The 13,454-nt window shown below is 44.1% G+C and overlaps 1 protein-coding gene across 1 annotated transcript in view; it reads left to right on the forward strand.

Moving 5' to 3' along the window:
* The first annotated feature begins 5,694 nt into the window (after nt 1-5,694).
* Nucleotides 5,695-13,454, forward strand: part of LOC119402085 (metalloproteinase-like) — a 69,264-nt gene continuing 61,504 nt past the window's right edge. Inside the window, exons 1-2 of the mRNA XM_049418274.1 lie at nt 5,695-5,815; nt 6,263-6,432. Coding sequence (XP_049274231.1) covers nt 5,695-5,815; nt 6,263-6,432 — 291 coding nt within the window. The remainder of the gene's footprint in view (nt 5,816-6,262; nt 6,433-13,454) is intronic.

The raw sequence follows: 13,454 nt of genomic DNA on the forward strand, positions 1-13,454 counted from the left end.
TTTCTCAGGAAAATAGCCTCGACATATAAAGACCTTGTTCAGATTCATGGGTGCGTCGAGAATGCGCTGCCGACTGCGTGAATGCGGCTCAACAGTCCGCCGAGTTTATTTTCAGAGTAAAACGACTTTGTCGCACACTTTAGCATTTGTTCATGTTGGTGGCGGATGTCGAAAGGTAAGCGCACGCAAAGTTTCTACTGTGGAGTCAGAAGCCTATGACGTCTGCACTTTATACCGAAATGCCTTGATAGCTGTCAAACTAAGCTAGATCGTAGAATTGCAAAAGCGATAGATTCAACGTCATTCCGAGCCTTTCTTTTCTTTTGCAGAACGCAGATTTATGCAAGGTCAGCATTTATTTTTGCGAAACGTTATCGAAGCTGTATAAGCTCCCATTTTGAGGTTTGAGCTTAATGCATGGAATCGTTTATGTTATTGAGAAGTGCACAGCTGTTAGTTATCGGATGCTGCCAGGCCGCTCAGCGTGGGTGCAGCTTTCCTGACTTTTTACAGATTTATACAGTACCGAGTGTACTAGAGAAGGACGACACCGCTGTAGGTAAATAAAACGAGCAAAGATACAAACCTATATTCTGTGAACTTCAATAAGCTTTACAGGTTAGTTTGCCGGAACTTGCGCAACAGATTAGAAAATGTTGCCTTCCTTGTCATTCAACTGAAATCATCGGTAATAATTAGGAGCAAGCCAATATATACTGAAAAAGTGCCTCGCTCCCGTGTGCAGACACATAGGATGCATAACCAAGATCATGCACACCTAAGAAAATTTATATTTCTCTAACTATTTCTATTATGTTGGAAAAGAGACAGCTCATTGCCTAAATAGCTTTCTTGTACAAAACGACCATGCGACGGCATTCCCGGATATTTTGCATACACTAAAGTCATTGCAGCCTGCACTGTAGGCACTCTCTTAAAAATACTGGAAAACGTTGTGCGCTATTAAGGGTTTATGCCCCGAGTTCACGTCTTGGGAGTGCGAAGTTATGGTATACAATGTTGGGAAATGTTGGCAGCCTGTTGAGTGTACTCGTATAATCATGTCTCTCAGCAGTTATAGACTTCGAGCGTATTATATACTCTGAATATCTCCCGTGTTATAATGTCTTTTCATCTTCCTGGACACTGGTTTTCCTTTTCCGGGGGAATTTTCCGCCAGTACTTCTTGTTAGAAGCTCTGTATATGACATGTTAAAGATTTTTGAGCATGAGGAATTATAACTAAACAATGTTCACTTGGTACTAGCGTGATAGCTGGAGCACGTGCGAATATCTGGGTCATGTAGGTCCAAAGCAAATACCGGAATTTCTTTTCAAGTATGGTTTCGTCCGCCAGCTTATCTAAAAACTTCAAACAAGATATTTGTTTTCTGGTTAACCTCTCTGCCCTTCCGAAATACATTTCTCTTTCTCTCAGGCCCATTTTAAGGCCTAAAAGTCGTTGGAATATCCTGCAACGAAATTCTGACTTGGCCTACATTAGAGCACTGTACTGGCCAGGGCAGGCCTGGGCCCACTTTCTAAAGCTCGAGGCAGGTCTGAGCACGTAATGGGAAGCCCGCCCGGGGCAAGGTTATACATGGCCAAGCCTGGTTTGGGCTCTGCGCTGCCTTTGTTACTAAGCCCGGCCCGAGCGTGGTGTTCACATGCTTAACCCACGCTCACGTGTGCATGCTGCACTTGGACACGCTAGAATAAAATTTTTGATGATGGTTATCAGTTGTTTTTTGCCCTCATGATTATTATTAAGACTGGCGTAGCCCCATCAAGATCCATGGCAACAGGCCCCGGCTAGGCCCGCCCGCAGACGAACGCTTCGGACGGGCCGGCACGAAGGGTGACCAGGCTCGCGTTTCGGGTTGAGCTGGGCCCGTGCAGTGCTCTTGCAGAAATGACCAGGTACTAGGAAGACGGCAGTGTATCTTGAGCACTCTTTCATATTTGAACACTAAGTGCGTTCCAGCGCTCATTCTGTTTGGAAGACAACGATGGTTCCCATGGTTACCGTCACCGCTGACCTTGTGGCAGCCGGCCGTCGTTCCTTTGTCTCTCACCTAAGAGAAAAATACCCGTCGCTGCTACTGCGGCAGGCTTCGGTTCTTTTGACAATTTAAGGGATTCTTAGTGAACTGCTTCTTCCGATTTCATGGTTGCTGTGTATCAACTCTCGTTGCTGTATTTTGCGGTTACGGCGCCGAAATTTTAGTGCCTTTCTAGTCGCAAATGAGAGAAATACGTTTACTTGTAAAAGGAAAAAAAAACGTTGGGCTGCCCTCTGCTCTAGAGTGGTCAACAAGCGCACTTTTCGCCTCTGCTAAACCAAGCTTACAAGTGATGACAGAGGTTTTCTAGAGCAGTAGCTGTGCCATCAGGTACCGCTGCTACTACTACTGTTAAAAACAACGCCATGACAACGTCTCCTGTCATTGTCGTAAAGCTTTTGTTACCGAACGTTTGGCCTCTCAGCCCCCGGGTTTGGTTTACGCAAGCAGAATTCCGTTTCAAACAGCGGCGAATAATTTTACGGAGACCAAGCTGCCTGCATATCGTCACTGCGCTCACCTTTGCGCACCTCACCTTACCCGTAGGCGAGTTGCTTGCGGGTACACCTTCTGCCACGCCATACATTAACCCCCATCGTATGTTCATCCAGTGCTTCGAGAAATGGCAACGCAAGCTCCAGCAGTTCCTATTCCGAGAGGAGTTCACTTACCAACGATTGTCGGAACTGCTGCACCGTATGTGTATATGCTTGGTGGGCCCTCTCTCAGCCAGCGCACACTCTTTCTTTTGCTCGAACTGTTCTTGCAACGCCTTTCCCAGTCTGCAAACATTGTACTAGCAGGCTCTTATGCTGTGTCTCGAGCGGCTAGTGAAACTAGCCGATCATCTCTACAACTGGTAGCCTTTGACTCAAGTACCAATCTCCACTGCGATAGCTTCAAGCCAGGTGATTAACACTACCGAGTGGATGACAAACCGGTCACTTAATGATAATTATAACATTGTGAATTCCTACCCAATTGGTCAACCTTCTGTGGTTCTCGGCCACTGCAACACTGCATATAAAAACCTGACCACTTGCGGCCACGCCCACCACTAAATTCGGCGCAAACCATTCGTCTTTACAGTTTCGGAGAGAGTCCAGAGGCCGGTCAAGCAGCAGTGTATGTGCACTATCGTATTCGCGACCAAGCCAGTCGCTGCGCTCGAAGACGGGGCACTCAACGGCCAGCCTTGCACGTCGCCTCCAGTTCAAGCGGTCTTTCTCTTCTGGTCTACCGCATAACGGTACCCGCATCCACGTCCTTACCAGAGCGAAACTCGTTCACGCCACGGCTGATAATTGCCACCCAGGAAGTCCATACCCGCGATTTAAGCAGTGAACAATGTCATAAACACTGGCACTGTCGTAGAGTCCTATATCCTACGATTAATAGTGCCTCTCTCATGGGCCCCCACATGTTGGTGTTCGTGATCACCGACATCAGCTTCGCCATACGTTGAAGGACTTCATCAGCTATTTCAACCTGGATGTGAGCGTTTGCGGTTGGGGCCTAAAGGATAACGTTGCATCCCTCGCTGTACGTGGCCTGCAGTCTACCGTTACCTCATCTGGCATCTGTACATTTTGGCGGATCTTAATTTTTGACAAGGAGTTGCTGAATACCGGCAACTCACATCGAAATGATCAGCTTGTTCGTCAAACACATTATGCATTGCATCTCCTCCACTGGTCCACCTTGAGCTCCCGTGTCGCTGGGAAGAGGTTGGAAGCCGCACCCCAAGGACTCGAATACGAGCCCCATGTCGGCGTTGTCCGTTTTTCCTCCTTGAATTGGTCTACACTTCCTCATCTGCCACCAAAAAATGGGACAGTGGTGATAGACAGCATGGCGGTCCTTTGTAAGCCTTTACGCCGTCACTCAATATCCCTTTTCCCTCCCAAGATGACTTAGGCGCTCGTCTCGCTACAACCGAAATATACAGCCAGATGGATTTGATAAACGCTTAATATTTATTTCCTGTCGAACCCAGTGACATCGTGAGCATATCAATGACTACCCCATTTGACTATTTCAGTTTCATCGCCATAGGGCTTGAAGAATGTTGCGCGAGCGTTTCAAAGTTTTATGAACGAGGTTATACGCGCATTCCTATTCATTTTCGTCTACGTTGACGACATTGTCATTGCCAGGCACACAGGTCAACAGCAAAAAGGGACTGTCGCATTCTCTTTCGAGCTTCTTGATGAACAAGGCCTTGTCCTGATGCCCCACGAATGAATTGTATACTGACCGCAAATATATATACAGACCGCAAGCTTGGAAGGAATCGCCCGATCACTACAGAAGCGTAATTCTCTTTCTTGATACCAGAATTTGCCCGAGGTAACCACTCGGAAATTCCTAAAACCTTTCACCTTCAATAACAATTGGTGAGAAGATGCGGCATCTCGTCGGATGTCAGTTTCCCTGTAGCATTTCTAAATAAGACAACACTCCAGAATTTTCAAGTTTTCATAACACCCAATAATGTAAACTTTATATATTGTTACAATAAAGAACTTGATATGTGTTGTTAGAATAATGGAGTATCAAAATAGGCACATTTACTCACTTATAAAACTTCAGAGGTCACAAGGAAACGAAGAGTAAAACATTTCAATGCGGGCTAGTTGGTTCATTCGACTTCGATCCCCAGGGTGTAAAAGTAAAAAAAAAGTAATTGAACAACGCATGGCACCTGTACTACTGGGAAACTTGAGGAAGTGTATCGCACGGGGGCCCAGCGATTCCCGTTCGTTGAGTTCCCACTTCTGCGTTTACCAAAGCGTCAATGACGCCTATGTTTGAGGTAAGCGTGTAGGGTTTCCCCGGCACGAGTAGAATCTTGTTAGGCAGATTCACAAACTCGGTGTGCAACATGTGCGCTACTTTTTGCTGCGCTTCATTGACTTCCTGCTTGTTACTGCAGTTGAGCCTCCACCTGTGCAGCCTCTGCTTCGGCGCTGCGCAGGAAGCGGGGCACTCGCTCGCTCGTCGAGGCGGTGGCGCCCCCTTTTGCGCCCCGCCGGAGTCAGTCCCATGTTTCCGAAGCGTTTTAGCGATTTGTGTTAATTAATGTGATCACTTCTTCCCTATTAAATGCTAAGACTTTGTTTGGGAACCTCAGGCATTTTGGCCGTTTCTATCTATCTATCTATCTATCTATCTATCTATCTATCTATCTATCTATCTATCTATCTATCTATCTATCTATCTATCTATCTATCTATCTATCTATCTATCTATCTATCTAGCCGCCTACGTCTCAGCGTTCACCTGGTCACCTTCATAACTTGTAATATACCAAAATTCGCATACCAGGGGTCAGTATATAACGAACGCGATTGACTGGTCATGACATGAATAACTCACAACGCCTGTCGCGTACGTCATGAAATGCTTTCCTTCAATCACGTGTGCCACATATCCTAGTACCAAAGTTCATGTTATGGGGGTATACGCCACAGGTGATTCACAGTCTCAATCAATACATTAACGGCGAATATACACATTGAAACGCAAGGCTAGTGAGGGAGCTGAAGACAGAACACCCCTGGAAGACGCTCGACTGCCATCCACTCGTCCGCGTGATCCGCCAGAATGACACAGTCTTCTCTTCATATCAATGAGGCTGAACGATGGCCCCATGCTGACCGAGGACGACGTCACATTGACTGAGAGCCGCTTCGTGACACGCGGAGAAGCCACCGCTAAGTGGCCTCGTGGCATACGGCTATACTACAGCAGTGCGGACGTCGACCGCTATAGCGTACGTTGCCTCGACGCTGCGATAACATAACTGGCTATAGGAACAGGGATGCTTTGACCAAGGTGTCCAACATGAAGGCAAGCGACATGGGTAAATTCTTTGAATTTTAATATTTTAGACCTTCGTCGTTAACTTTAACTCGGGTTTTAGCAATGCCAGCCTTGTTACGGCCTGTAATGAGCACTTTACTCTGAGCGTGATCACGCCACACGAGATGGATGTACGCTAATCCGGTCCCCTAAGGTGCTCCGCATTTAAAGAAACCAGTACACTCAGGTGGGCGGGTCTTTTCTCTCCTAGTTCTGTACGGTAGTGTTTCATGCTCTTTGAAATATGAAAATTAGTCAGGAATCTTCAAGAGATACAGAATATGACTGGAGCTCTGAGTGATGAGTCAACTCATGAGTTTTTTAATCATCCACAGTGCCGAAATATCGAGCTGTTGTGTATCCCAAAATCTTCGATGGACGTGATGAAAACACGAGAGTTCTAAAAGTAAACGATGATATAACTCTCAACCTGGAGCCCGGCTCGATACTGCACGAAAATTTTTTTGTCCGCACATACCGCAACGGAATTCCAGAGCACCAATACGTGAGTAACAAATATTACAATTGTTCGTTTGTAGAAAAAGCATAGACAAATGCAGAGTTGTTTTAGTATAAGAGAGATGGAAATTCTAAGCAGTACAGTTTATTGAAATACGCGATTGTACTGTTCGTCAGCGCAGGACAAAGGTTATGAAAGCAAATATTGGAGTTACCGCACGCAGACCTGAAACAAAGCCTGCAATGCACAGTTCGTCAGTTTGAACAAATAGAAGCGTGCGGTGTGTTTTCCACGGTGTGGATGCTGCAATAATAACAATTTGGTTCACTTGAGAAATATCTTTCTGAGCTATTGTGAGTTATGCTTCGGGGTTGACGTTAAGAAAGTGAGCGGGAAAACAGGTGCATGCAGCGCCCTAACATTTGCGCGCTAACTGGTTGCTCACGAGCCCGCATAGACTCGCTTCCGCGTTCTAGGCGTGAAGCTTAAGTGATGTGCAGTCCGCAAAGCTACTATATGACGCCAGCACATAAGGAGGCCAATTAAAGCATCGTCATAGCCATCATGATTCTCGGCCTATTCTTACGTCCGCTGGTGAACGAAGGCTTCTCCAAAAATATCTCTGTTTGGCATCCTTCGCGCGCTCTCATTCCATTTTTTTCCCTGCGAACTTATTAATTTCACCGCTGTATCTAACTCGCTGCTGTTTGTATCTATTCCGTTGTGTTACTTCACTGCCCGTTGTCTGTACTGCGGGTCATGAATCAGGGGATAGAGAAAGCTGCTGAACGCACCAAACCTCTTTATAATGCTTTCAGAAACTACACAGGCGCATTCGACTCAATTTCTACATCAGCAGTCCTGGAAGCGTTACGTTGCAAAAGAGCGCTTTGCAATCTACCAAAGATCCACGCTACGCTGCTTACCCACAAGAGCAATAGAATCACGATAGAGAAAGGCGACATACAAAGAGAAAGAAAACGCAAATGGTGTTATTTTTAGTTTTATACTGAAATGCTTCAATTACGAGATGAAGGCCTGGAGATAAAGGTTGAGGAAATAACAACTTCCCGCCAAAGGGGACCGAATCAGAAATTTTCACTTACGTGTGCGATGCTTCATCAACTGATCTATGGCGGCGGCCGTTCCCTCGTCTACTTTCATGGTATTGCTGTGCGTGTGTGGCCTGAAACATTTTAGCCGTAACTACTCATAGTTAGAGGGATAAATGCAGAACATTCTTTTTTGCCGGATGACGTCATGTAAGAAGTGGTCTCCTGACTTGACATCTCACGAAAAGTGTGGGTTCGATCACCGCTGGAGGCAAGCTGTTTGTGTGTTTTTATTTTCCTCGAAATCATACTAGCACGCTTCAATTATTACTCGAAATGACGCTCGCTATGCTTTTGTAGGCTTCATAATCTGTTTGCTTCAAAGGGGAACCTTAACTTTTACGTAATGATGACGATGGCGATGACTACATTCGCGTCAAGCTAAGTCTGAGGCAGTTTTCTTTCATCTACAGCCAGATCACATTCAGAGCCTTTGATCAGCCAATGCTTTTCGAAGGCTCATATAGTGAGCAATCAACACTTACGTCAAAAAACTATTTGCTCGATACGACGTTTCAACAATCGCAATCAGGTTATTTTCACATAAAGTCGTGAAACATTGTAGCATATCAATGCAGGTAAACATTACTGGAGAAATCAGAACCATCAGCATTTTTATTTTTGCGTTTCGTACTTCTATACGCATGCACCACTTCACTTCTGCATCAAATAAAAGAAATAAGAAATTAAACGTCGGGAACATAGGAGTCCCCAAATAAGTTGGTGTGTGGCCTTCTAGTTATAATGCGTTCGTGTTGTAAGAGTGTGGAATACACAGCTTCAAGGTAACCTCTTTTTTTAACAAAAGCTTTCTATTGAGACGGTGCGTAATGTTAGTAATTTTTTGTCGCAGTGTTGGAAGTGTTATGCAAAACAAATATGACCAATTTTTGCAGAATTTTCGCAACATAGACAGCCAAGTCAAACAACCGTCATTTATGGGAGGACAACTTTCGGCCTTGAAAACGCATTGCTTAGCTATGGGACGGCATCCTCGTGCGTATGGATTACACAAGTGCTTGAGCACATAGGCGTGCGCAGGGTTCCCCATCAGGGGGGGGGGGGGCGGGGCAAAGGTTGTAAGTCAATGTACGAGGCAGATTTTGAGCACCCCTCTTAGGTGACTAGGGGGGTCCATGTGTGGAGCAGATTTTGCGCCCCCCTCTTAGGTTATTCGGGGGGGGGCGGCCGCACCCCCCACCCCCCCCGCCCCCCCCCCCCCCCCGTGCGCCCGCCTATGCTTGAGCACACAGAAGTTGATAATATCTTTAGTTTGGCCAAGCTCACGGAGCAGATGAAAAGTTCTCGTCTTCGGCTTCCTTGGCGGCAGCAGCAAATGTCGCGCAACCAGCGAGGCGAGTGGAACAAACGAGAAGAACCTAACTGGCGCAGTCGAGCAGGATCTGCATGGCTGAACTGAGGAAGACAGCGGGGAGCGACATCGGCCGAGACTGACGACAACCACCTTCAACTGACTACCGCGCTGCGGGATCAACGAAGCAAGGCTAGTCCACCGGATTCCGAGGAGGAAGAGCGCACCGCAAGGCTCCTGCAGGAATAGACGCGCAGCAGCCTCACTGTAGCAAGATACGAATGAACATGCGACGCCCAAAGGACCACGTGCTGACCTACGTCATCAAGGACCATCTTCAAAAGCAGTGAACATCGAGCGCAATAGCACACACGCTCAGCAGCAGTGGCACCGAATGGCCTGTTCGCGGTATCCCTAACGTGAACGTCTTCCAACTTGCAGGTTGGTGCCCGATCTTATTCTTTTACACTGTTTTAAACGTTAGCGAGAGACCTGGTTGCCGCTGCTGCTGAGTGAAATGGCAAAAAACTGCGTTGCCTGTCACAAGTCTATCCCAACTGATAGTATGTACTTATCATGTTCGGAGTGCAATTATGAGTATCATCTTGGTCCATGCTCAAGCGTTACAGAAAGCGCATACAAAAAGAAATCGTCTGAGGCCAGAACTTATTGGAAATGTCCGACTTGCAGAACCTCGAATGTTCGAGGTGGCCCGAGTACTGCAAAAGAAAAGGTGGATCGTGAAATAGACCTTGCTAATGAAATTGCTGAAATACATGGTAAACCGAACATACTGCTCACAATCAAAGAGAAAGTGGACGCACTTGAAGGCATTATTGCCACCGTTGATACCATTGAAAAGTCCGTACAAGCAATGTCCGACAAGTACGATGAAGTAATAGCACAATTGAAAAAACAAGGTGCAGATATAGACTGCCGAAAGACACGAGTGAAAAAGTTTGAAGAACGCACGGAAGAGCAGAAAATTGACACACTCAAGCAAGAAATGAACGATCTAGACCAATACGGCAGACGACTAAACCTTGAAATTCACGGGCTTCCGCAACAAATGAATGAAAATGTTCTCGAAAAACTGAACATACTGGCAAACGACTTGAAGCTGCCTAGGCTGTCAGAATCGGATGTAGAAGCTGCTCACAGGCTTCCGAAAAGAGCAGGGCAAGACGAGGCTGATAAGCCCGCCCCTATATTGGTACGCTTCAGATCTCGACTGACGCGAGATGTCTGGCTCAAACAGCGACAAGAACTAAGGAAATCAAAATCTACGATCTTTTTCAATGAAAACTTAACTGCCCAGAACAAAATGCTGTTCTGGCTGATAAGGTGTAAAGCCCGCGAACTGCATTATCAGTTTTTTTGGGTTAAGAATGGGAAGATGTTCATGCGACGAAGCCCGCGACATCAAATTGTTAGAATAAGAACAGCTGAAGGTGTGGAAGGGCTGCGATAACTCATAAAAGTTCCCTTTTTTCTGGCCGACCTAATTCGTGGCTTCTTTCACACAGTCGCAAAACTATTATGATGCCTTTTCTTTTCGGCAATTAAAAGCTACACGAAACGTCAAACACCTGTCCTTGTTAAATCTAAATGCGCGTAGTCTAAGGCACAAACAAGAATCTGTAAGCCTTTTTTTCGATGCACTGGAACATAATTTCGATATCTTAACATTCACTGAACCTGGTTTTCTGGAGATAACCCTGATGTACATTTCCCTGGATACAAATGTATTCAAATATCGCGAGAGAACAGAAGAGGAGGTGGTCTGGCGATTTATATTAAAAACTCCCTCCATTATGAAAATACTTTGGAATATTCCCATATTGATCTTGACTATGAATGTCTAATGATGAAATGCATGGGCACAATTATTGTCCTCATGTACAGACCCCCTTCTGGTTCTGTTACCGTGTTTCTTAGTTATCTTGAAAGTGTTCTAGAATATTGTTGTCAATCTGGATTTCCTGCAATTTTCTGCGGTGACTTTAATATCGACTTATTGGCAACAACATCAAACAGGCAAAACCTCGTTGATATTTTCTTCTCTTTTGGATATCAAAATGTAATTAACATGCCAACAAGAATTACAGACATATCTGAAACGCTACTCGACTTATGTTTTACAAACTATCAGCCACGTGAATGCGATGCAGGTGTACTGATAGCAGACTTAAGCGACCACTTGCCTTTCTTTATTTTCTTCACGCCATACTTGTCCAGACATAACCAAACTATTCAGAATACAAAAATTGAATGCAGAATAATATCTGAGGATAAGATTGCGATTTTTCAACAGTTAGTAGAAGGTACAAATTGGAACTCTGTGACAGAGATCAAAGATCCCGTTGTTTCATACCACGTCTTTCTAAACACTATCAAAGGTCTCTATGACATTGCCTTTCCTACGACAACGATTAGAAAACCCCGTCGGTCTAGGAAACCATGCATAGACTCCCACCTTTTAAAAAGAATAAAAGAGCGTGATAAGCTGTTTAGTGTATTTATCAGAACAAAAAAACTTAGATGCATTAGCTACACACAAAAAAATTAGAAATAAACTTGGCGCTGATATTTAACAAGCGCGTTTCGCGTACTACGAAAATATGTTTGCTGGTATATCGAATGACTCCAAAAAGGTCTGGAAAAAGGTCAATGACCTTATGTGCAAAGACGATAAATCAGTTATTTCGGAGCTCGTGATAGACGGTGAACCATGCTCAGGTGCGCCACTTGCAAATAGGTTCAATGAACACTTCCTTAGAGTTGGCGACTGTGGGACCACTGTCAAGGAGATAAGCAATCATACATATGTAACTAGCAACATTTCATCCTCTGTTTTCATGTTTCCCACATCCGAATCTGAAATATACAAACTGTTGCAAAAATTAAAAAAATAATTGTGCATGTGGAGTAGATGACATAAAACCCCAGCCTATTAAAGCAGTTGCACCTACCATAAGTAAGCCGCTTTCACATATCGCTAACACAATTCTTAGTTCAGGTATTTTTCCTGATGAGCTAAAGATTGCGAAAGTATCTGTCATCTTTAAAGGTGGTAATAAAAATGACCTTAATAACTATAGGCCTGTCTCATTATTACCTATATTCTCTAAAGTTTTCAGCAAATTATCAACCTACGACTTTCTAATTACTTATTGCAAGAAATGTGATAATAATACAACAACAGTATGGCTTCCAAAAGAAAAAATCTACTGAACCAGCGCTACTGGATATTAAAGAAAAAATACTTGACAATTTTGAACATAAATTACTTACCATAGGGATTTTTCTGGACTTCAAGAAAGCGTTTGATTCGGTTAAGCACCATATTTTATTACGGAAACTTCCTTCATATGGAATTAGAGGAAAGGCTCTAGAACTTATAAAAAGTTATCTAAGTAATCGGCAACAGTACACCAGTCTCGGCGACACTAAGTCTAACTAGGTAATATCATTTGTGGCGTTCCGCAAGGATCAATCTTAGGGCCTTTGCTTTCTTGATTCATATCAATGATCTACCTAACATACCGCTAACACCCGATGTTCTCTACGCGGACGACACCAATATATTCTTCGCCGGTAATTCCCTCAATCACTTTGAGCAAGAAGCAAACCTATGGCTGACACACCTTTCTGACTGGCTGAAATGTAATATATTAGAACTAAATACCAAAAAACAAAATATGTTCTATTCCGCCCACGCAATAAGCCTATTGCAAGCGAGCCTACACTAACATTTGAAGGGCAGAAAATTGAACGTGTCACAGCGCATAAATTTCTTGGGATACTTTTTCAAGAACACTTAGACTGGTCCTTACACACCAACCACGTTCGTACCAAGATATCCAGATCGACGAGTATAATCTGAAAATTGCGACAACTCCTTCCTCTGTGGTTAAAAAAAACAACTATATTACTCCATTGTTCACTCACATCTCCATTATTGTCTTCTTGTATGGGGAAATACGACTAAAGCAAACACTGATAAAATTCACATCTTGCAAAAAAGAGCTATACGACTAATATCAGGGGTTTCATTCAGGCATCATACCGCGCCTCTCTTTAAGGAACATAAAATACTTACGGTAACCAACGTCATGAAACAAAAGCTGGCAATGCTTATTTATAAACAGGTACGAACTGACCGCTCAGGGTTTTATCAGAGGCACCTCCCGAGAGATCACAGTCATTACCTACGGCATAGGGTGTATACATATGAGAAACCACGTACGAATTACGGCACAGAAAAACTATTGTATCAAATTTCGCATTTCCTGAACGAACAACCGATTGTAGCTTCTCTAATTGACAATACATTCTCATATGGCATTTTTAAAAAGAAGATACAGGAACACTTCCTATCTACACAAATATAATCACCTTCATCATCTTTGTTTCACACTCCTTGAGGTATTTTCTTTGTGTAAATCACACTAACATTTGGTTATGTTATCTAAACTGTGTTTAATTTATTGTCACATTTATTGCTTATTGATCCTGTTGCCTTTTGATTTTTGAAACCTTCTGTATTGAAATTTCAAGTTTCTTTAAGTATTTTACATGTCTTACATTAGCGTTTGTTTATGTCCTCTGCGGTTTGTTTGATTTGTCAGACACATATATGC

The sequence above is a fragment of the Rhipicephalus sanguineus genome, chromosome 8 (genome assembly GCF_013339695.2).
Source record: "Rhipicephalus sanguineus isolate Rsan-2018 chromosome 8, BIME_Rsan_1.4, whole genome shotgun sequence".
NCBI classification, from domain to species: Eukaryota; Metazoa; Arthropoda; class Arachnida; order Ixodida; family Ixodidae; genus Rhipicephalus; species Rhipicephalus sanguineus.